The 26,443-nt window shown below is 35.7% G+C and overlaps 1 protein-coding gene across 12 annotated transcripts in view; it reads left to right on the forward strand.

Moving 5' to 3' along the window:
- LOC141402723 (uncharacterized) overlaps positions 1 to 26,443 on the forward strand; it is a 688,471-nt gene that overhangs the window by 340,005 nt on the left and 322,023 nt on the right. For all 12 annotated transcript variants that reach the window (XM_073984599.1, XM_073984586.1, XM_073984598.1 and 9 more), the window contains one exon: positions 4,928 to 5,032. In XM_073984599.1, coding sequence (XP_073840700.1) covers positions 4,928 to 5,032 — 105 coding nt within the window. The remainder of the gene's footprint in view (positions 1 to 4,927; positions 5,033 to 26,443) is intronic.

A 26,443-nucleotide genomic window follows, 5' to 3' on the forward strand; every position in this document is an offset into this window, starting at 1 on the left:
TGGCTAGTAGCAAAGTTAAACAACGACTGGCTCGACGAGATAAAGCGATTTTGAGATGTGTGTCCGTCCGTCAGTCCGTCCGTCCGTCCGTCTGTCCATTATAAATTGTAAACACGCTCCAGGCCGCAATTATGGACCGATCGTCACGAAATTTTGTATGGAGGTCGGGTTCAGATCAGAATAGATCCCTATTGTTATTGGTGATGATCGTGAAATATTTAGCGGGTGAAATGGACCAAAAACATAAAATTTATCCAATTTTCTAGCGGCTCTGTAGGTCTCAATAATAGTCCGATCAACGCGTAATTTTAAATAAGGTAAGAGTATATCACAAAAAAGAAGCTTATAATTTGAGATGGCGATCGGATAATATTTAGAGTGTTAAATGGACTAAAACTTTTGTGTGAAAATTGTGAAAATTTTTAATATACAGCTTATATCTTAATTCCTGGAAGTGACATTCGGGACAAGTGAGATATACTTGAAAGTGGAACGCTTGACCTTTAATTGATGCCAATTATGTTGGTTTGCATGATCAGATAACAGAGATACAGCCTAATATATTCCGTTATTTGTTTGTTGTGTAATAATAAACTCGCTAGAAGTCGCAATTATACATCAATAGTCACGAAATTTTGCACCGGGTAAGAGTATAGGTCGAAAAAGATGCCTACAATTTTGAATGATGATCTGATATTCTTTAGCGGGCGAATGGACCATTAATTTTGTATGAAAAATATAAAAAAAATATTTTTGGTCGATATTTTAATTCCTTGAGGACATATATATTTCGCAAAGTAGCCTACGTATGGAAAAAACTACTGACCTTTCGTCCGATGTAAATTGCAATAAAGTGTTTGCTAGATAAGTGTTTGCTAATATATAATGGGTTCTGTGTTGAGAACCACATTTTTATCCCATGCTACATATTGTCTCTCCAAAAGCTTATGTAACACCACGGAATATTCGTCCTAGACCCCTTATTTGGTATGCCAAAATTCATATCTCGACGAGATAAAGCGATTTAGCGGTGTGTGTCCGTTCATTAAAAATTGTAAACAAGCATAAGGCCGCAATTATGGACCGATTGTAACGAATTTTTTAAGGAGGTTGGGTTCGGGCCAGATTAGAAATAATTAGTTTTTGGTGATGATCGTGAAATGTTCAGGGGACAAAATGGACCAAAAACTAAATTTTAACCAATTTTGTAGCGGCTCTGTAGGTCAAAATAATAATCCGCAAAATTTTAAACAAAGTTTGAGTTTATGATGAAGAAGAAGCGTACAAACAGATCAGATAATACTTAGCGGGTTAAATGGACTGAAACTTTTGTGTGAAATTGGTAAAAATTTCAATAACGTAGCGGTTAAACAACGGAAGTAGTAGTACTACATAAGTGGGTTTCATTACATTTTAGTTTGTGTGAACTAAATTTTCCTTTCCTGCTACAAAAATGTCTTTGTCATGCTAGATAACGTTTTGGTTTTGGTCATAAGTATTATACATTACATCTCTGATATTTGATAATTAAATTTTCACAATCATTGAAAATAAGTTCCGTGGAGAGCGATTGTCCAGGAATAGTGGTATAGGGTATCCCATGGTCGGCTCCGTCCGACTATAGACTTTTCTTACTTGTTTAGATATATAAGTTTTAGTTGGAAATTTGCAGTCATAACATTGTTTTATAAGGGGGCGATACAGAGTTGAATTGAATTTTAATTGTCCCAATTTGAACTTCTATATCTCAAAAACGGTAAAACCAACGAGAATACCATACAGATCAATCTTGTAGAGAATTTTGATAGCTACAAAATGTTTATTAGTTCCATTTTTATAGGACTTGCGGTTTTCAAGCAACATCGCAAAAACCTAAACAACCCCTAAAAATGTCAACTTGAATCGCGATTTATTTAAAAAGCGCTCCGGCGATTTTTTTCGTTTTTTGATTTTTCTCACCTACGAACATTGTAGTTTGAAAATCTGCGAAAACTTCCCAGGTGTAAGCACCTTCCATTTAAATTTGTTTCAAGAGCACCGTGAACTACCTGTAATGTAACATTGAAGGTTCTCAGTGATCACAGAACATCTCCACCAAAAATTTTCAACATAGGTCAATGTTTTTTCGAACCGAACTACCTGTAATGTAACATTCAAGGTTCTCAGCGATCACAAAACATCTCCATCAAAAATTGTCAACATAGGTCAATGTTTTGGTATAGCCCCCCTATAACGGTACCTCCTATGTTCGCTATTTTGCGGATTTTAGGTACTGTTTTCGGCATTTGAGGTTCCTAGTGGTCATAAAGTAGCTCTACCAAAAACAAAGGTCCATGTTTTAGTATAGCCCCCATATAACGGTACCTCCCGATTTTCGCTATTTTATTTTATTTATTTATTTTAGCTAAATTTTTAGACAGAACTACCTGTAATATAACATTTGAGGTTCCCATGGATCACACAACATCTCTACCATAAATTGTCTTCATGTGTAGGGTGATGCTATGGTATAGCCCCCATATAACGGTACCTCTGATTTTCCGTTATTTTTGGATTTTACCTACAGTTTCGGACCAAACTATCTGCAATTTAACATTTGAGGTTCTCAGTGGTATCAAAACATCTCCACAAAAAATTTCAAAATAGGTCCATGTTTTAGTATATATAGCCCCCATATAACGCTACCTCCCGATTTTCGGTATTTTGCGGATTTTAGCTAAAAGTTTTAACCGAACTACCTGTAATTTCACATTTTAGGTTTTAGGCACTGACTCTCTCAGTTTTAGTATAAACCCATATAACGATATCGCCCGATTCTCAGTATTTCGCGGATTTAAGCTAAATTTTTGGACCGAACTACCTGTAATTCGACATTTGAGGTTCCCAGTGTTCACAAAACTTTTACATGAAAAAATTTCAAAATAGGTTCACACATTCATATAGCCCCCATTAAAAGGAGCAACCCGATCGAAGACATTTTTTGATACATTTTCTGGCGATATTTAGGCATTTGGGTCACAAAATATCTCTACCTAAAATTGTGGACAGGAAACAAAACTAACTATAACACATGAAAAAAGTGTTGTCAAAAAAATATTGCATTTGAAAGAGGAAAATTTAGATAATAGCGAAACCGTTCCACAGACGAGACATCTGGTGAGCCTCTACCAAAGGCGAAACATGACACATAGTGGTGGTGGTGGTCGAACTTTGCGCTTCATTATGGATTTATAGTTCCACGGTGGGTATAGGACATATATAGTAACACTACCTCCCGATTTTGAAGTTTTTCTCTACAATTTTGGCCCTAGTTTGCTGTAAGTGGTAATTAGTATTCCCACCATAAATTGGAAATTAGTACTATGTGTATATTTCATTGCATTGCAGTTAATACTATGTGTATATTTCATTGCAGTTCGGAATATTTCAGTTCGGAGGTTACAGAAAGTTTGGTCAATTGTAATGACTAATATCCCAGCTTGGGTTAAGGGCATTTTAGTAAAAGTTACCAATTTTACAGAAGACTGCTTTGGCTTTATATTGGTTATGTTACAGAAAGTGGTCAAATATCAGACATATAGAAAATTACTCTTATATCCAAGTTTCCAATTTATACAATTTTATTTTAATGGCGGATATTTCTAACATTGTTGGACGTATTTCAAGAGAAACTCCTGATAGTTAAAGAAGACCAGCTGAGCTTTGAATCAATTAATACAATTATTACAAGAGACAGTGAACTATCCCAATTTTAATATTTTGACTTTGTATTATAATGACAAATATATTTGCTTCTACATATTAGGTGAATTCAACTAACATAACCTGCCAAATTGAAAAGATAACAAAAGTTGTGAAGAGATCCCAATATTCCATTCATTGGACTTTTATTGTATAGGTAATCAAATCCTAGTAGTTGATTTACGTTCATGGAATAACTTGATGTTTAAAATGCGACTGTAGGTATTTTGGTTATGTTAGCATTGTCATTTTGGTTATGTTAGCATTGTCATCTGGTACTTTAAGACAGAGTGGCGAATAACTTTAGAACCTCCCATAAACGTATTTTTATCCGTGGAAGACTGAAGTAGATATGGTCAGACCTGTCCCATGTTTATTTATAGCAATATTTTTAAAAACAGAATGATCAGAATGATTCACTATAATTTTTAAAGGTTTCCAATATTTCTACAACCCCCATAATGTATACACAATTTATATCAACATTTGAAAAGCATTTATATTTGTAAAACCCTTTGATGTTTTCCTTCCTCATAGATGGAAAATTAAGTAATTTCTTCTTTTTTACCTTTCCTAATGAACTGCCACCTTAGCTAGAGGAAATGACAAAAACATTAGCTTTCAGTAGTTAACATTTTATAATTATGTTCACATCAACATAGCACAACAAAATTATATCCTTTATAAACATCCTGTTGGGTATGTGAGTGTGTGCCATGTAAAGGAAAACAACGTCAATGCCTTAAACATGTTAACATTTTATATTGACATGATGCTACAAACATATCCGTACATACATACATGTAATTATATATGTATTTATATAAGCCAGAATACATGTACATATATTAAGTCATCATAAATAAAAAATAAACACATACATACGTATGTATGTATATACCAAAAATATATCCTTCATACCTGGTAAAACAATGAAAGGATAACAAACAACATGAACATGGTTGATCAACAAAGAGGAAATAACGTTTTAATGCCATTCGTTGTAGCTCGAAAGATTGGCCATTCCTTTCTGTTTTCATCCCCTTGCCACGTAATGTCTTCTTTTTCATATTGTCCTTACTCTTCTTCTTCTTCTTGTTTACTGTACATTCTGTATATGAAGTCCTTTTTTTGTTATTGTTGTTATTACTTATTTATTTACACCAACAATTCTCTTAATTTACAGCTGAGCGAATTGGGACGTCCATTTACGGGTGGCTCATGGTGTGGGAAAGCCACAGGACCACAGTTATATTTCAGTGAAACATCAACAGTGACAGCCTCGGTTAAGGTAAGTACAATAACAGACATTGTAAAAAAAACAACAGCAAGGTTATATGTATTGTATGAGAAATTTACACTGACAAAAACGATAATTGACAAAAACGCTTTTTCACGTGATCTTATCCTCTGAACTGGATGGTATTGTTTTGCTGACATTGCAAACGGTCGAAGAAGGAAAATTATTGTTAAGATGAAAATTGGATTGACAAATGTTAGTGAAGTAATTAGCATTTTTGGGCAAATGGTGGAGTAGTCAGATATGTAATAGGTAGGAGATTCATGTTTTAAGGTGTGTCCTCTCGCCATGTATTTCTTTGAAAGGAAAGATGTGCTTGCAGATATCAGTGTGGTGTTTCTCCAGTTGGCAAAAAATCATCATTTAAATTTTTTACACTTCCATTCTTTATTCAGCGAAAAAGTTTTTTAACCTTTCTGCTCTCACAATATATATGGGAGGTGTATCCCCTGTTTTTGTCGAGGAAGTTGGTGGGGATATATGCGTATTAACAGTGAAGAGGTTCACTTGTCGTTTGCATGTGTGAACGTGGCAGTGTATATTAAAGGAAGACAAAGATTCGTTCATTCCATTCGCAGCTACCAAGTGTATTTACTGGGCATTCCATTATAAGCTAACTGTGAACTCATTCGGCACACCTCAGATAAGCTTCACCGAAGAGCGGATTCACAATGAATGATGCCGTGATAATCCTGAAACCTCCGAAAGTATAATAATACTTGAAATTGCGATATAACACAGGTGTAAGTAGCGCTCTGCCGGAACGTGGATCGATATTCGTCCCTACCTGGATTCAGAAGCGGGACCACCATGCCAACTCTCCAGCCTTCTGCTACTATATGGGTGGTAACGATAGACTAAGGACTCTTGTTAAATACTCAACCCCTGGTTCATCCACTTGCTTAAGCATTACCATTGAGTGTGGCCCAACGCTCACAGCAACAAGACTCAGCGTAAATTATGGTGGTACCTCCTCGCCTGGGAAGACTCTTATATGGCATAACACACTCCTCTTCGCACCATCACTTTCGAGTTGCTCTATAAACTGTCGACTAAGGGGATATGGCCACTTAAAAATTTTACAAAATCGATTTTTTTATTTCTATTGGATCGGACATAAATTAGCTGAGATATGAGCGAAGTTTTAAACGCAGATTTCTCGAAATGATATTTTTGAATGCGGTGCCCACTGTTGCTTGAAAATGGATGAACCGATCTTCGTATGTTTTTGTGGGATTATTATACATATAAAAGGAGATTTTTCCTGAATATAACAATTTACGGATTTATGGCGAATATTTTTAGTTAAAATCGAAATTTTGACTTTGACAGTTCACAATTTTTAAAAAAGTGGGTATTTTTAATTCCGTTTCCCCTAAATAGTACTTACTTTTTTAGCTGGCCCATTACAGAACATTTGTTCCATAGGCCGAACTAAGAAAATATCTCCATTTCTATCTGTCTATTGCTTCTCTTTCTGGAATACCGCGCCTTGTTATCTCTTCATTCACTTGTTTGCGCCATCTATTCCTTAGCCAGCCAATTCTGCGTGCACCGCCAAGCGGTCCGTATTTATACGCCTTTTTAGCGGGGTCATCATCGCTCATTCTTATGATATGGCCTAGCCAACGCAATCGCTTTATCTCGATACGCTTAACAATATTTATGTCGTTGTATAACAGATACAGCTCGTGGTTCATGCGACATCGATATTCACCGTCAACGCAGATTGGTCCGTAGATCTTTCGAAGAATTTTTCTCTCAAACACACCAAGCACTGCCATGTCTGCTTGCGCAAGTACCCAGCCTTCGGAGCCATACATCAGCACGGGTAGTATCAGTGTTTTGTAGAGCGTTATTTTTGTTTGACGAGATGTGGCTTTGTTTTTAAACTGCTTACTTAAACCAAAGTAGCATCTGTTGGTCAATATTGTGTTTACGGAGTTGCCGAGGTAGACGAAGTCTTTTACTACCTCAATTTTATACCCAGCAAAATGTTCGATGCCAAAGATGCTATTCAAGAATGGGTGCAAGTGAAATGGAATGTCATTTTTTCAGCATCTTCACTCATTCTTTTTACAAGAGCGTGACCCCCAAAAGATGCAATTCCTTTTCAGATCCTAAGCATGTCATCTTTACTAACTCGATGGAATGACATCTTCAACATTACTTTGGCATGGCATCTATACCAATCCTTTGGCATGCCATCTTAACCAATTCCCAAGAATAGCATTTTCACTAATCATTTTCACGTCTTGTTCGGAAAATGGAAAATGCTGTATTGAAAAATGATTTTCATTTTTTTTATTTTATTAATTCAAAGGAATTAATGAAATAACTATAATTTATTTATCATCATAAAGTTTACATCTATAATTGTAGTTTGTTCTCGTTGTTGTAACAGTAGTTAATATGTTTGTATTCTCATTTTTCTCCTTAATCTGACTCTGGGTCTATCAGTCGTAAAATGTGGCTATTTCGCTATTTATATGGTTTGTAACCACAAAGCTGCAAACTTAAGTTTCTTAGCAGGATTGGTAGGGCAATTGAAAAGGAGCAGTGTGTCGTGGGGGCCTGTGCTGTATGCTGGGCAGATGTTTTCCACGGTGTCATCAGTACTTGCCCTATAGGAATTTTGACGGCTGCACCATCCCGAGCGTATTGACCCAAAACTACTCTGGTTTGTCCTGACAGCTGGCGCTTCTCAGCTGCGATAGATGGTGGATGTTCCCCAAGGACCGCATTCACACGATAACTGTTTACTGCATCTGCGACTGCATTCGTGTGAATGCTACTTAAACCTGGTTGAAAGGCTTGTGGATCTAGAGGTTCTCTCTTGTAACGTTAGACTTCTCTTTCTAGATTATAAGCACGTCTTGCTCTGAGTGAGTCCTCTGCTAATATGGAGTTGGAGCGCAGTTGTTGTGCTGCTTACGGATCCTATGCTATTGATCGGCAACTGGAAAGTTATTTCTGATGCTGGAGGAACTATAGCCACAAGGGTCCTTGTGGTAATTCACCTTTGCTGGCATCCTTTTCGGGCTTCAGTAGCTGGCCTATTTTCCAGACTTCGGGAACGATGTGTTTGACAAGCGACAGGTTGTAAATTTAAGTGAGAAACTTGACTTCCGGCCGTCCCAGCTGTTGCAGTCTAAACACCGCCGCTGCACGCAACAGAGTTTACTTCCTCCGCAACAGGTTTTGATTCATCTTACAAAAGGATTTTACTTCCCATCAGTGCAGTGCAGATTTCGACATTGGCTCCAACTGCAGATTACTATTTCGTGAATTTTATTTTACAACGTTTTGGAAATTTTTGTTGTTTTGTAGGGATCTACAAATCGACTTGTTGAGCAGGGTTCTCTAGAGCAGGCTAGGAAACTTTTATAATTGGTATGTTCCTTTACTTTTAAAAATGGTAATTGTTGCAAAAATGGTAAAAGTGGTGAACTGCTCTCATATAAATTGTATGCTTTATAAAGTAAGGAAACACTTTTCGGGTAAAAACTGGTAACCTCAGGCATGTAAAGGAACACGACTAATACCAACGACTGCAGTCCGACTTTACTTTTAGCTCAATGATTGGGACTTCCTAGCATAATAAATCTTACATTGCTTTAAACGTACATATTTAGATAAATAAAAAAATATCTACATGTGTAAAAATAAAAACACAAAATCCATCTCTATTGGATCGATGGAATGGGTTCAAATGATAAGGAAAAGATCGGATCTATCACGACTTCCTTTGAATTGGTTCAAATGCTGATGAAACGATCGGATCTTTCACGACTTCCTTTGAATTGGCTCAAATGCTGATGAAACGATCGGATCTTTCACGACTTCCTTCGAATGGGTTTAAATGCTGATGAAAAGATCGGATCTTACACGACTTCATTTGAACCAATGCAAAAGATCCAGTGAAATCATGGCATCTCATGGAACCACTTCCATAACATTTTGCTGGGATAGGAACCAACTTCCACAGTAGGTCCGACGCATTGCGCGTCGACACCATCAACTTGTTCTTCTCACCGTTTCGCCTAAAAATAAGATTATTAATTTCTTAATGATCCCACAAAAACATATGCTGATCGGTTTATTCGTTTTCGAGCTACAATGGGCACCGCAAACTGCTTAAGTAAAAACAGCGTTTCGTAGGCGGCCATTTGTCACAACACCGTGCAATATTTTTCAACAATAAAAAGTCCAAAAGTAGCTCAAGGTGTGACCTATCAGATGAAAACAAAATCTTTTACAAAAATTTGGTAGATTTTGTTGTAAAAAATTTATGAAAAATTTAATTTTTCGTGCTCAGTAAGTGGCCATAACCCCTTAAAATAATAAGCGCACAACTTCGCTTATCTCATTGTCACACCGTTGAAAGAAACAGTCCTTCCTTCCCGGATTCGAAAGTGATTTAACAGTTGCTTACAATTTACATAAGCCTGACCAATTTTAGGTTCCCCAACTCTTGGGTCTTCAAGGTTCGTACGACGAAGCTCATTAGGCTAAATTGCGCTGAACAAAAACATGTGGTACTATAGCTGTGTATGTTGTTGTTGGGGTGACTGTAGAAGAGTTTCGTATTCCGACGACGAAGTTAGGGATACGCTAGGTGATGATCTGGCACAGTAAGCAACAACATAACTCTGACGTAGACCATAGCAGCCTCCGAATTGCACCCATTCCATACATCTAATACATCTCACCGATGTCGACATTTGGTGTATGCGTATCTGGCAAACGAAGCAGATCCATGGCTCGGTGTTTTTCTCTATCCCGGAAGGGATCAAAAGAGTTCGGCGCAGACATTCGGGGATATATTGCCGCTGCCATTGAAAAAAATATACCAACACGAACACATAATTCTTTAGGTGTGGGCTCCTGGTCGAAGATTCCTACGAGGTTACGGTCGAATATCCCTTTTTGTCAATCCTGTACATATAAGTGGCCGCCATGGGATTGAAACTGAGAATTTTTATTGGTTTGTTTGCTGGTATCTTAAAGTCTCTAAAACCTCTGATCAGATATTAATACATCTTCTGAAAGTAACATAGGGATATCATTTAAGCAGAAAATATGACCCAGGTGGGAAAAGGTACACATTGATCATTCGTTGAAGATACTGTTGAGGATTGAATCATATCGAAGAGAAAACCGATATGTATTGGTTCCTTGACTATCAGTTTATGTTCGCGCCGTTTATTATATCAAGAAATTCCTATATCTAATGAAAAAAATAATAATCATTCTGTATACCTTGAAGCAGAAACAGCTGCAAAATTATAAAACATTAAATGGACTGTGTTTGGGCCGACTGTGTCTACTAAAAGTGTTTCATGTGAACTACACCGCCAATTTCCCAATAGCAACGAGTACCAAAAATAGTTCTAATCGAAATAGCGCATTGAAATTATAAACATAGGTTTATAACGATATAATTTTAGTGGATGTAGGTCCACATTTTGGTATAGTCTCCATTTTGATGAATTTAGCCAAATTATCCCATCAATTTCGTTGACATTTTGCACCTTGAGTTCTAATTGAATAAAACACCTCCTTGCAAAAATATAAAGGCACCGGCCGGTTTTTGGTATTATTACGATTGTTGCCAAATTTTCCAACCGATTTGGTAGACATTTTGCATTTTGAGTTCTGGGTGAAAAAACACCCCCTAGCAAACAATCTTCAATATAGATCTACGTTTAGTTATAGCCTCCATATCAAGGTACCGCCAAATGTTCGGTACTTTGAAGTATTTTTGCCAAATTTTCCAAACGATTTGGCTCTAATTTTGCATTTTGTTTTCTCAATGAACATAATACATCCTTGCAAAAAATGTTCAATATAGGTCCAAGTTTAGGTATAGCTCCCATATAAATGTACCTCCCGATTTTCTGAATTTTGATGATTTTACAGGCGTGGCATGAAGGGAATAATTTGCCTATTGGCGGATGTATTTAAAAAATATCGAGACTCACAAATACTCACAACCTTAGTAAAACTCAAAATTAATCAATAGTAATGAAATTAAAAATACCAGAAAAAGTCATTTACAAAGAATTTATTTTTAGGGAAGTTAGAAAACGAATTATGAATATGTTTTTCGTTAAAACATAGTCCATATCATCAACTATAATTTTCATTTCGGAAATTGCACATTTATCTCCTAAATTTTGTATAATTTCAGCCATAAACTACGAATGCTTTGCGGTTGTATTTTACGTTTTTAAGGCACCACATAAAAATCACAACTTGTTTGACTTAACTTGGCATATTACCACTGTAAACAAAATTAATACGGGATATTACAAATTTTATGTGTCTAGAGAATATTAATTTCACTCATAATCAAATTTGTCGCAATAAATTTTAGGATTATTGGCCAGGGCGGAACCACTGTGCGTACTTGCTGTGTTGTCTATATTTATTGTAGTGTTATTGTTGTTCGTCTTTGGACAACAAATTATGTCGGTCCTAAAAGTGCTCTGTAGATTTAGAACACCTAAAAGTCCATACGCATGAATTGGAAATTCTACAGATACAATTACAAGCCTATCTTTTTTGCCATAATGGCGTTAATTTATTTTCGTTTTTCCAAAATTATGTGCCAAGAAATTTAATTTGTCTGACGGGAGTTTCCATGAGCTACTTTTAATCATTTATAACCCATGCTATTTGGTGGCGACCCTTATCAAAAGTCATAAAAAAGCAACATTCCAACACTCTGCCATACCTTTCGTTCCATCCTTGACAATTACACAAGTGTGCTCATTGACATTCCATATTCGCAGACATCTTTCTACATAAAATAAACTTACACCGTTTTTATTGCCATTACTTAAATATGCAATTTTATTACTATTCCCATACACCTTCGTATCGAAAGGCACTCAAATGAAAAGGCAAAGCCAAAACATGAAAATAAAGTATTCACCCATTTTCACTTATATGACAACGACATACCTATATACACACACACACATGTATATTTAAGTGGATCTATGGGTTGTCATTAAAATATACTTGGACATTTCTCGACAACCACCAGCACCTCTACTGTCATCACATGCAGTTGTTGTAAATAATCATTTATGCACTCGTTCTGGTCTTGTTTTCATCATGTGGTTATTTTACATCGAGGGAATTATTTATATTGAATAAAAACAACAACTCAGACACTGACTGTCATTCACTGGGTCCATGTTCGATGACTATCGAAATACGGGAAACGAACGATTGATTGTTAATTTGTGGCAATGATTTTTCGTGATGGTGTCAGAATGAATACACTTTGCTTACAACTCAATATGGGCATTTTTGGAGGAGAAAAACAAGTAAAAAAGCATTTAGTTCGGCCGGGCCGAACTTTTCATACCCTCCACCATAAAATATTCTGAACTAAAATGGAATAATTACTTTTCATTCCTGTCCCCAACTTTAACTGGGTACGTTAAAATGTCAGATAATGTTTACGTACATTTATGCTTCATTCAGGAGGCCCTTTTTATGGTGCCTATATCTAACTATGTATGTTGACAATTTTTGGTGGGCTAGAAATTGGGAGGAACTGTTATATAGGGGTTATAATAAAACATGGGCCTATGTTGACAGTTTTTGATGGGAGCCTTTAATGTCAAATAACTCCTAATTCGGTTAAAAAATTTAGCTAGAATCTTCAAAATATCGAAAATCGGTACATAACGTGGAAACTTCAAATGTCATTAACAGAACTTAAATGAACCGTTATATGGGGGCTATACCAAAACGTGGACCTATGTCCACAAGTTTTGTCTTATAAGTTTATTGACATTTAAGAACTTTAAATGTCAAATTATAGCTACATCGGTCTGAAAATGTAGCTACAAACGTCAAAACACCGCAAATCGGGGGTACCGTTATATGGGGGCTATACCAAAACGTGGACCTATGTCCACAAGTTTTTTTATATAAGTTTATTGACACTTAAGAACCCTAAGTGTCAAAATATAGCTACATCGGTCTGAAAATGTAGCTAAAAACGTCAAAATACCGCAAATCGGAGGGTACCGTTATATGGGGGCTATACCAAAACGTGGACCTATGTCCACAACTTTTGTTATATAAGTTTATTGACACTTAAGAACCCTAAATGTCAAATTATAGCTATATCGGTCTGAAAATGTAGCTAAAAACATAAAAACACCGTAAATCGGGGGGCACCGTTATATGGGGGCTATACCAAAACGGGGACCTATGTCCACAACTTTTGTTATATAAGTTTATTGACACTTAAGAACCCTAAATGTCAAATTATAGCTATATCGGTCTGAAAATGTAGCTAAAAACATCAAAACACCGTAAATCGGGGGGCACCGTTATATGGGGGCTATACCAAAACGGGGACCTATGTCCACAACTTTCGTTATATAAGTTTATTGACACATAAGAACCCTAAATGTTAAATTATAGCTACATCGGTCTGAAAATGTAGCTAAAAACGTCAAAATACCGTAAATTGGGGGGTACCGTTATATGGGAGCTATACCAAAACGTAGACCTATGTCCACAACTTTTGTTATATAAGTTTATTGATACTTAAGAACCCTAAATGTCAAGTTATAGCTAAATCGGTCTGAAAATGTAGCTAAAAACGTCAAAATACCGCAAATCGGGGGGTACCGTTATATGGGGGCTATACCAAAACGTGGACCTATGTCCACAAGTTTTGTTATATATGTTTATTGACACTTAAGAACCCTAAATGTCAAATTATAGCCAAATCGGTCTGAAAATGTAGCTGAAAACGTCAAAATACCGTAAATCGGGGGGTACCGTTATATGGGGGCTATACCAAAACGTGGACCGATATATCCCATCTTCGAACTTGATCTTCCGACGGCTAAAAAAATGGTATTCCCCAATTTTCAGCGAAATCGGTCAACAAATGCGACCTCTCTGTTGCGAACGGACGGACATGCATAAATCGACTCAGAAAGTGATTCTATGTATATCCCTAGAAGGAACTATGGGTCTATCTCGCTTCCTTTTGTATGTTACATACAAATGCACTAACACATAATACCCCTTTCCACATAGTGGTGTAGGGTATAATAATAAATAGTTGTCATTAAAATAACAATTTTCGATAAGATCAACGATATTTTAAATTATATAATAGGAAGGTCTGGTAATGATAAATGTCTAAATTTATATGCTAATAATAATTATTATGAATTATAATTAAGGACGATCCCGTCACCGCCCATATTGCATGTTGTCAGTTCGAGGATTGTGTTTAAACTTGCATCCCAAAAGCTCTAAAAAATCGACAGTGACCAAATAAAATGGCGGGTTGACACGATAACTATAGAAAGGAATAACTCTCAAAATTAGATCCACTTCCACTTGTTGTGTTTAAGGAGGTGCCGAGGTAGACGAAGTCTTTTACTACCTCAATATTATAGGAACCAACTTCCACAGTCGATCCGAACTCAATGGCCGCATTGCGCGTCAACACAATTAACTTGGTCTTCTCACCGTTTACCGCCAGACCCACTTTAGCAGATTCTCCTTCGACCTTCATAAAGGTATCAGTTACTTCTTTTACTGATCGACCCATGATGTCTATATCATCAGCATAAGCAAGTAACATGTGACTATTGGTGTAGGTTGTGCCAATTCTTTTGACGTTTTACTCTCGTATGACCTTTTCCAGCAGGATGTTGAAGAGATCACACGAAAAACTGTCTCCTTTTCTGAAACCTTTTTTGGTACCAAACTCTTCGGAGAGGTTCTTTCCTATTTTTACTGAGGACCTCGTGTCAGTTAAAGTCATTTTACAAAGACGGATGAGCTTTGCGGGGATACCGAATTCAGACATGGCTTGGAATACCTTTGAACGCAGCGGGCTGTCGAAGGCTGCTTTATAATCGACAAAAAGGTGGTAGGTGTCGATCTGCATCTCTCGGATCTTCTCCAGGATTTGCCGCAGGGTAAATATCTGGTCAATGGTGGACTTGTCAGGTCTAAAGCCGCATTGGTATGGTCCAATTATCTGGTGGACTATTGGCTTTAGTCGTTCGCACAATATCCCTGACACTATCTTATAGGAGACTTGTGCCCCTATAGTTGGAGCATACGATATTATCTCCTTTCTTGTGGACGGGACACAGGATGCTCAGGTTCCAATCGTCGGGTACGCGTTCTTCCTGCCAGATGGTGCTAACTAACTGGTGCGTACCTTTGCTGCAACAAGGTAGTGGTCGGAATCAATGTTTGCGCCTCGGAACGATCGTACATCCAACGCGCTCGATGAATGTCTTCCATCTATCACAACATGAACAATTTGATTTCTTGTTTTCTGATCTGGAGACAGCCAGGTGCCCTTATAAAAATAAATCTGGTACTGCTAACTACCATGTTTTTTGTAGCTGCAAAGTCTATCAGCTTCATACCATTGTCAGATGTTTCACTGGGGAGGCTGAATTTTCCCACTGTTGGGCCAAAGATATTCTCCTTTCCAATTTTGGCATTAAAATCGCCTAGAATGAATTTAATGTCATGAGCAGGGCAACGGTCATATGTTTCTTCTAAGCGCTCGTAAAATATATCTTTGGTCTGTTCGTCCTTTTCTTCAGTGGGAGCATGAGCGCAAATAAAGCTGATGTTGAAGAATTAGCTTTTATTCGAATTGCAGCAAGTCTTTCACTCATCTGGGGTGAAGCTTGATACCAGACGTTGTAGCCTCCGACTAACTACGAATCCGCAACCAAACCCATGCTTTACGTCATGGCAGCTATAATACAGTGCGTCACCTTTAGGTGTTGTTGTGACGCCTTTCCCAATCCATCGTATTTCCAGTATGGCAGTAATATCGGCCTTGTACTTTTCAAGTACGTCTACCTTCTCTATAAAGCGTGCGAACATTCCAGCTGCAGATTCACAGATCATGGTTCTTAAAACGTTTGCGGGGTTCGTCAACTTTAGAGGGGTTTGTGTTTCTTTTCTTTCGGTTTTTCATAATAGGCTGTTTTTCTAAGGGAGGGTTACTAACCCGACGCCCAAACCCAAGTTGTTAACGTTCTTCTGGGTGAACGCGCGGCACATGTTAGCTCACTACTTTTAATGGGTGTTAAAGGCAGTTCCCCAGGTGACACCACGGAGAGGTCAGTGTCCACTTGAGATGAAAGAGGGACCAAGATAAATCCTGGGCTTTGCCATGTTAAAACCGGTCAGGACCGTTGCTTGGAAGCCAGGGACGTAGCCAGGATTTCATTTCGGGGGGGGCCCACCTGACCAAAATTTTGAAAGTTCATGTTAGCGAAAATGTCTTGTTTAACAAAGATGTAAACCTTATTTTAGACTTATTCTACTGATGAAATAATTTTCAATACTATCTTTTAGTTCGTATGACTTCTTGGCCAATTGTATACTGTTTTTAGAACTTTTTTGACAATATGTCTCAGTTAATATATGGTCAAAACAATGAATATATTAGAAATGCCATATATTTTTGGGCGTATCATTTATCAAATAATTCACAATTACAGTGAATGTTATGAAATTCAGTGATATCACTTTGGTAAGGCCAAAAGAAAGCGAATACAATGGAAAACCTTAGAAATATCATAACATTTAATTTTTAAATATCTTAACATTATAATTTTCACAAATATGCAAAAATCCGATGACTACATATCGGAAAGAATTTCTGAAGGCCGAGAACTAATGCTGAGCAATAGTTAGTCTATCCATCAAGAAATTCTAGCACCTAATCGCGGTTATGTAAATGACAAATTCTGTCGCCAAATCGTGCATCTGTCAATAGACTAATTTTGGCGTCCAATCGTCGGACTTCACTCATAGAAATTCTGGATCTTCTAATAAATTTATCAGGAACAAGAGGATCTCTGGAATCCAGTCTTAACTTCGTTGAAATTATGTCGCCCAATCCAACGTATATACATACATGTATACATTCTTTTAGCAAAAATCCATAAACACAATTTTTCTCAATCTACATTTTTTATACTCTCAGCCTTTAGCCAAAATGTGCCTCATCGAAATAATGGTTTTAGGGCCAAAGTGTGTTTGGAAGAAATCTGTTTCAGAAAACTTGGAGTCGACTTAGCTATGTCCGTTCGTCTGTGTAGCCGCCTATTCGGTCCAAAATTTGGCCTTCGTGATATTTTGGTCAACTTAGAAGATGGGCCATACGAGCAAATTTCCGCAGAGGTACCCCAGTATGGCTCGAAAATGGTCCATACTGGGGTACCTCTCTCACAAACCTTCAAAATAGTTGTTTAAATGCAGTTTAGAGCGATATTATGTTTTTCGTGAGCAAGTCCATATTTCCTGACATAAGAGTCAAAAGGTGAAAATTATACTGTGGCGAACTGAAATGACTGGTGGGCGCAATATCCTTTAACAGGAATGATTCCCAAAATAAGATCTACTCCAAAAATTAACTATGTCGGTCCATATTTTGTTTGCAAGTTCATACGTCCGAAAATGGCTACAAATTTCTGAAAATCTCCCAATGCATAGCTTTTGGATTTAAGGATTTTGGCTGTGTAGTCGCTATTCGATCTGTCTATAGATGACAGTTTCTATTCTATCCTGTCCGCAAAGTCGAGTGGTACTTGTTGAGATTTTGACGAAGAAGAACCTGTTTCCAATCAGTTTTTAGATTTCGTTTGTCGTCACAAGGTCCTTTACCGAAGCAGGAAAAATTAACATTTCTAGAAATGTGCATCCATTGAAAGTACTTCCCATAATACAATTGCTGTGAGTTTCTTTGACGTTTTCTTCTGGTTTTATTCAAAGAGTAATCGACAGAAAAATCTCTGAATGAATTTCATTGTAATTTTGAAATATTAGAAATAATATGTAATAAATCAATATACCTAAAGTAGAAAAATGTTTGTACGTTTGTTTGTTTGAAGTTTATGGACTCAAAAACCGCTGAACCGATCTGAAATTTTCAGAGTATATCACTACATGGCCAGAAGGTAACATATGCTATAAAAATTTCTGAAATTCCGCGTTGATCCGGAGGTATAGCATCAGATTCGGAGGTACCTTCGAAAAATTGAGATTTTTTATGCAAATATCTATAGAATGGTAGCAGATAATGTCTCCAAATTTTGGATGTGTGCGGGAACTTGGTCTAGAAATAAATCGGTCTAAAATGGTCTAGAATTGAAATCGGTTCATATTTGGATATAGCGCCTATATATATTTTCGGCCAATTTCATGTAATTTATGCATTAAACACGCTATGTATGTCCAATTTCAGTGAAATTTGGAATGTGTGCCGGAATTGGGTCTAGAAATAAATTTTTCAAATTATATTGAAATCGGTTCAGATTTGGATATAGCTCCCATATATATTTTCGTCCGATTTCATGTATATGATGCACCAAACACGCTTTATATACCCGATTTTAATGAAAGTTGCAATGAGTGACGAAAATTGGCCTACAAATAAATTTGTCAAAATATATTTTACCTTATTCGGGGTAGCGAAGCGCACCGGGTTCAGCTAGTAAAATATAAACAATGACCTGAAGCTCAATAATCTTGATTTTAATAACATTCGAAAGGTCGAACAAAACATAAAAATTCGACTGAAAAATCCTTTTGTCCAATAGACATTTACGACACTGCGGTGGAACAGAAATTATATCATAAAAGTGGTTGATATACATAGTTTTTACAGTGTTTATTTAACTTGCCTTGGTGTGTGTTTAGTTCAAATCTGGTAACTTATTTTTAACACGGTTGCAGTAGACCAATCTTAGTAAAACTTTGCACACTTTTCAGATTTGGATGACAATACACGAATATGAAATCAAAACCAATATTGGTCCATTTTTACAGTGTTGTACAGTGTTCAATTTCACATGCTTTTCAAATCTGGTAATTCATTTTCAACACAGGTGTAACTGACCAGCGAACTAAAACTTTGCACACTTTTCAGATATGGATGGCAATACATGAATATGAAATCAAAACCAATATTGGTCCATTTTTACAGTGTTGTACAGTGTTCAATTTCACATGCCTTTCAAATCTGGTAATTCATTTTCAACACAGGTGTAACTGACCAGCGAACTAAAACTTTGCACACTTTTCAGATATGGATGGCAATACATGAATATGAAATCAAAACCAATATTGGTCCATTTTTAAACTGTTTTACAATTTTTTATCTAATTTGCTTTTCAAATCTGGTAACTCATTTTCAACACAGATGTAATTGACCAAGCGAACTAAAACTTTGCAAGCTTTTCAGATTTGGATGACAATACATGAATATGAAACCAAAACCAATATTGGTCCATTTTTTCCTGTAGCTCCCATCCAGCGGTACCACTCGATTTAAGGTATTTTATCGTCATTTTAAGCCCGTATTGGCTGTTTTTTGACAACTAGGGTTTCCAATGGTACAGAAGCGTGCCCATTAACAATGTTGGTGTAGCCCCCATATTACGGCTCCACCCAATTTCAAGTGTTTTTACAGTGGTTTATTTAACTTGCTTTGGTCGTTTAGTTCAAATCTGGTAACTCATTTTTAACACAGTTGCAGTTGACCAGTCGGACTAAAATTTTGAACACTTTTCAGAGTTGGATGACAATACATAAATATGTAATTAAAACAAAGATTGGTCGATTTCACAGTGTTTTAACGTGTACTATTTGAATTGCATTTCAAATCTGGTAACTCATTTTCCACACAGTTGCAGTTGACCAATCAAACTGAAACTTTGCACACTTTTCAGATTTGGATAATAATATATGAATATGGGCCCAATTTTTCCTACAGCCTCCATATAGCGGCACCATCCGATTTCAGGTACTTTGAGGATTTTATCTTAAGTTTTGCCCGAATTAGCTGCCATTTGGCATTTCCAAAGATACAGACAAAAAATTATGGACATAAGTCCAGGTTTTGGTATAGCCTTTATATAACGGAACTACACGAAAAAATTTATTTACTCAAAAGTTAAACTGTATTTACTAAATAGTTAAAAATAAAATATAATTTAAAAAAATTAAGTTTCAGTGTTTTATTTAGAAATTCACTTAAAACTAGAAAATAATTTATCGCTTAGCCTCAATAAATATATTCTTTCTCATGATGGAATCTCTCAAATAAAACGCTTGCATTTAAATTATAAATGGTGGCAAAATTAAACGGCAAGCGTTTTATTTGAGAGATTCCATCATGAAAAGAATATATTTATTGAGGCTAAGCGACAAATTATTTTCTAGTTTTAAGTGAATTTCTAAATAAAACACTGAAACTTAATTTTTTTAAATTATATTTTATTTTATTGAAAATTTCAAACACAATAAAGAATTTGTAATTGTTATGAATTTCATAATAGTTCATTATAAAAACGCGTTAGAGAAAATATACAAACACTTAAAACCACAAAGATTAAGCAACGGTTTTACATTTTATTGTTGAATTGCTCTCATAAAAAATTTCAAAAACAAAATATCGAAAAAATGTTTTTCTGGATGTTGTTTATAAGCCAAAGTATTGCACCTAATATGTTACAAACGTTCAATAAATACAAATAAACGTATTGTTCTGAACTCAGTAACACTTACTGTCAGCCTAAAATTCCGATTAAACGCTTAAACAACACCTTAAAACTCAACAAGAAATATGCATAAAATTGCTCAAAAAGCCTAACTCGTTCATTATTTTTATATTTTCAAATATGTTGGACAATAAGTATACCAATGTACTTAAATAATTCTCTGTAATGCTTCCAACTACTTTACATATTTCTTGAACAATTTAAAACAGTTTAAAATTTTACTCAAAAATTAAAAAAATGTGTAACATAAGGTAATATCATATGGGAACTAAAATAATTTCGGGGCTACGTCGGTGCATAGCTTCATTCTATCCATAGATGAAAGTTTCAGTTCACACAAGCTTAGGGTATATTCCTGTCCGCAAAGCCGACTGATACTTGTTGAGATTTTGACGAAGAAGAATCCGTTTTTTTATTTCCTTTGTCGTCACAAAGACCTTTGCCGAAGAATAAAAAAGAATTATTTCTAGAAAAGTGCATCCATTTAAGGAACTTCCTAAAATGCAATTCAAAGAGTAATCAACATTTTTTGTTTATAAGTTAAAGTATTGGACGTAATATGCCACAAACTTTCAATAAATACAAATAAACGTCTTGTTCTGAACCCAGTATCACTTACAGTCAGCCTAAAATTACGATTAAATGCTTAAACAACACCTTAAAACTTTACAACAACTATGCAGAAAATTTCTCAAAAGCCCTACATTTTCATTATATTTATACTTTCATATATGTTGGACAATAACACCAATGTAGTTAAGTAGTTCTCTGTAGTACTTCTCGTATATATTTTACTTATTTCTTAAAAAATTTAAAACAGTTTAAAAATTTTACTCAAAAATTAAAAAAAATTGTAACATAAGCAAATAGCCTATGGGAACGAAAATCATTTCGGGGGGGGCCCGGGCCCCCCGGGCCCCCCCCCTGGCTACGTCGGTGTTGGAAGCTTCCATCCCCTACGTCACCCTTAACTAAGGACCTAGTGTCAGTTAATTTCATCTAACAAAACCGAATGAGCTTTGCGGGGATACCAAATTCAGATATGACTTGGAATTAGGGTTATGACTTTTTAAAATTTTTTCTCAAAATTGATCTCCTGTTGTGCGAATGAATGAACTTTTGCCAATTAATGCCTAAAAAAACATTTATTCCATTTTATTTTAAAAAAAGTTTCCGCATGATATAAAAAATAAAGTTATCAGAATCCGCAAAAACTTCCCAAGTGTAAACTCCTTCCATTTAAATTTGGTTAAGGCGCACAGTGTATTTGGTTAAAATTTGCCGAAATAAATCGTTATATAAATCATATAGTAGTATACCAAATCATGGACCAATACTGAAAATTTTTCGCGGGGAGGTTTACCATGCAATAAGAACTCCTGGTACTAGATTACAGCAAATTCGATTAAACAATGTGTTGGTAACAGTAAAATACTTCAATTCAATTGGACATAGGACTAAAATATTTTTGTTAAAAGTGTTTTAAGGCCCCCTAGGACCAATTGATAAAAATTTCAGTTCGATATATTATCTAGAAGTATTTGTGTCACACCTTCTCATGTATGTGCCACCACTGTGCGTCTGTGGTAATCACTCTAGCATGGAGATAGGCTGTTGAAATTTTGGGAAGATGCGTCTTTTGTTTGCAAGCAGGTCAAGTTCGATTATAAGCTATATCGGTCCACGTTTTGGTGTAGCCCCAATATAACGATACCGCCCGATTTCAGGTATTTTGACGTTTTTAGTCACATTTTTAACCGAATTATCTATTATTAGACATTTAGAGTTCCTATAACTTGACATTTGGGGTTCCTAAAAATCAACAAATTTATATTCCAAAAATCATTGGCATAGATAGCTCTGTGTTTTAGTACAGCTTCCATATAACGGTACCTCGCTATTTTCGGTATTTTGAGAATTTTAGCTACAATTTTTAACCGAAATAGCTGTGATTTAATGTTTAAAGCTCTCAGTGTTCGTGGCTCCCATATAACGGTAACTCCCGATTTTAGGTATTTTGAGGAATTTAGGTACAATTTTTTACCGAAACAGCTGTAATTTGACATTCGTCTAAATTTTTTGACCGAACTACCTGTTATTTGAGATTTTAGTTTCCCAGTTTTCACAAAACTTATCCAACAAAAACATAGGTCAAAATCTTGATATGGCTCTTAAAACGGTAGCACTGATTTCAGTTTTTTTTTTAGTTTTTATCCACATATAAGGGATATCTTTTACGTGTGGACAACGTTGTCATTTGCTAACTTTCAAAGTCCGGATATTCTAAGTTTAGACTTAAGATCATAGCCTATAAAACGTTTTTGTGAGGGATCAACATTATGGAAGTCCTGTGGTTTTTTATTCGGGTTTTCGTAGAAAATTCGTAGAACTTTCCAAGTTGAATTACTAACCATTTTATTGGTCGCATGGAAATAGAAGTCATGTTTAATTGAATTCTCCATGCTTTTCCACTGGATTTATGTTTCCCTTACTTCTGGACGTTCGTTCTTACCTTCCTACACTATTTAAAAATTCAACTGAATAACCATCAATTACCACCCCTTGCATCTCCATTAACTCGACTCTATAGATTGTCATGAATGGATGGATAGTATTACTTACCACATTATGGTGAATCCCCTGTTGTCAGTTATTTAATGTGTTATAATTTACACTTTGTCTGATAAGCAAGGTATTCACATTGCAATTATTCGAGGATTAATAGCCCCGAAACACGATGTTTTGAATGAATTCCTCCACTTAAAAAAATATTCAAAGATAATTATAGTCTAACATGCAAAGGGTACATTTAAAGAAGTGGCCGGTAATGAAATGAATCGAGCTTAATGATCGGTTATTGTTACAAGTGAAAAAGGAAAGCCGACGATTCGAACCCACACAACCACCACTATGTGACATGCATGTTTCGTCTTTGGTAGAGGCTCTTCAGAAATTCGACTGTGGAGCGGCTTATCTGCCATCGACTTACTTCTTCTTTCAAATGCATTTTTGACAACAACAATGGGCATTTGCCCATTTAGTTGTGCTTTCATGAAAAACGCTAAGCACTGCCTTTGAAAGTAATGAGTTTGGCTCTGAACGCTAACAGCCGTGACAACACTTTTTTCTTGTGTTTTTCAAGGACGTCAGTTCAAACCCCAGCCTGGCTCAGCTGATTTTATTTATTTGAAATTTTTTGCCTACTAGGGCGAAGATTATTTTTTTTACCCTCCACCATAGTATGGAGGGTATATTAAGTTTGTTTTTCCGTTTGTAACGCATTGAAATACTCATTTGCGATCCTATAAAGTATATATGGGCAATATTGATTTTTCAAATATTATTGAAAATTTAACATCGTTGAAGCCAAGGTTTACCCGTTTATAACTCGCGAATAGTGGTTGTATATTGTACAATTTACATACTTTTGAATAAAATGAAATGTTTTTAGACTTGGCAAAAAATATTGGCCTTCAAAGTTGATTTGCGTGGATGCTGTGGCCATATTTATGTTAAAAAATGGGTAAAAATGGGTTGAAGCCAACGTGTCTTTTTTTGTTTTCTCTCGATTTGTGATTAAACCACACTTTTCGCGATTTTCCCGTTAAAGTAAAAGTAGAAGGCAACTAAATAAGGATCATCTCACTAGTGTACAACTTCTCAAAATTTGATCTGCGTCTACCATTAAATGATGCTGACATTTTGAAGCCAGATTTTAAGTGTTTTTTGAAATTTTCTTATAATTTCGTTCCGCAAACAGGTTTTTCAAAAAATCATATATAGGAATGAAGAACTCACGATTCTGATTTATTTGATATATGTGTCGTGAATGTAGCCTATACAGCTTCAGAGAAATCTGTATCCAAATACGAAAATTTTGTGCGAACAAATTTCTAAAAATCATATATTTCGGGTCTAATTTGTACAATTGGCATTTGATTTACTCGTGCATGATTGCAAATTTTGGATTTTGACTTTGCGGATCTAATAAATCATTATTCAATTATCCATCCATCTAGTAAAACGCGAGATAGGAGAAATTCCAAGGTTGAAAATATCGCGCATTTTATCGCGTATTCTGTCGGCCGCTTGCACTACTATGAAAAAACTAGTGCAGCATCTTCCTTTTTGCGGAAACAGAGATTTAAAAACTTCACTGATAAGGGAACTACATTCATTTTATCCCAAAAATAGTTTGTGATGCTACATCCACGGTTCTTGACTGATTACCTTGAGATAGGTATACATCGATGCAGATTTTGATGTTGACACTAAAACCGGATGCGGAACGAAATTGTATGAACTTTGCGCAAATTAGCGATGTTTTATAGGTTTTTTAATGCTAAGATGCAGCCGATGCTACACCTTAGAGTCCAAATTATATTTCGAAAAATATATACAAATTAAAAGATATGGTCTTGCTGTACATGAAATTCACATGCGGACAAAACGATTTTGACAATTACGCGATTTACACATATTTTAATAATGCATATAAGTTAAAGCGGTTTATTTGAAATCTATTTCCGTCGAAGAAGTCTAATGATTTATTTCAACAACCCGATAACATTCCTCAATGGGAAACCTTCTATGTAAATGTATATAAAGCAAAATCCGTCCATTTTCTTTGGAGTTTCAAGAAAAATAAAAGAAGTACTCCTATAGAATTTTTCCAATATTTTCTACTCTAGAATGCATGTGAAAATTATTATTCCAAACCAAAATTTGTTTTTTGTATCACAAATATGTGCTTATTTTGGCTATAATATCCTAACTACTATCCCGATGATTATAAGTTTGGTCTCATATGATTCCCCGTGAAGTCTTTCTTTAAAACTGTTACTTTTTTCTAATTGTTGACGGGTAAATGGACCTATATTTTCAAACAATTCGGATTACATTTAAAATTTTGTCAATTTTTTGTAAATTCCGCGAATGCTGAGTAACATTTTACAAATATCTATCTACTTAATGACGTCACTTCGTGATAACTTTTTAGTGCCAATTGTGCTCAATAAAATAATTAGCGTTTTTATAATAATTTTTTCTTAAAAGCAGAAGTAAAACCGCGATAACATTTGTCCGCAACAACCAAAAATTTGCTCGCGAGCGGATTTGTACTGGGGAAATTTTTCTTAACCTATGTACCAAAAATCGTTAACGTAGCGCGAAATGAAAAAATTCAATTTTCTGGAAATGGAATATGAAATAATTGGCAGTTTTGCCCATATGTATACTTGATCAGGGTAAAATTCTGAGTCGATCTGTGCATGTCCGTCCGTCCGTCCGTCTGTGGTAATCACTCTAGCATCCACAAAAATGGAGATAGAACGCTGAAATTTTTGGAAAACGCGTCTTTTGTTTGCAGGCAGGTCAAGTTCGATAATGGGCTATATCGGTCCACGTTTAATTTGACATTTAGGGTTCTTAAGTGTCAATAAACTTATAGAACAAAAGTTGTGGACATAGGTCCACGTTTTGGTCCGATTTAGCTATAAATTGACATTTAGGGTTCTTAAGTGTCAATAAACTTATATAACAAAACTAGTGGACATAGATCAATGTTTTGGAAAAACCCTGTATAACGTTACCGCCCGATTTCGGGTATTTTGACGATTTAAGTCGCATTTCTAGACCGAATTAGCTATAATTTTATATTTAGGGTTCTTAGTGACCAAAAAATTTATATTCGAAATAATTATGAACGTAGGTCTTTGTTTTGGTATAGCCCCATTTTGAGAATTTTACCTTTAACCGAATAATCTGTAATTTGAACATTTGACATTTGAAATTCTTAGTGGTC

This window comes from Musca autumnalis, unplaced genomic scaffold (assembly GCF_047663935.1).
Source record: "Musca autumnalis isolate F117 unplaced genomic scaffold, ASM4766393v1 scaffold_4, whole genome shotgun sequence".
In the NCBI taxonomy this organism is placed as follows: domain Eukaryota; kingdom Metazoa; phylum Arthropoda; class Insecta; order Diptera; family Muscidae; genus Musca; species Musca autumnalis.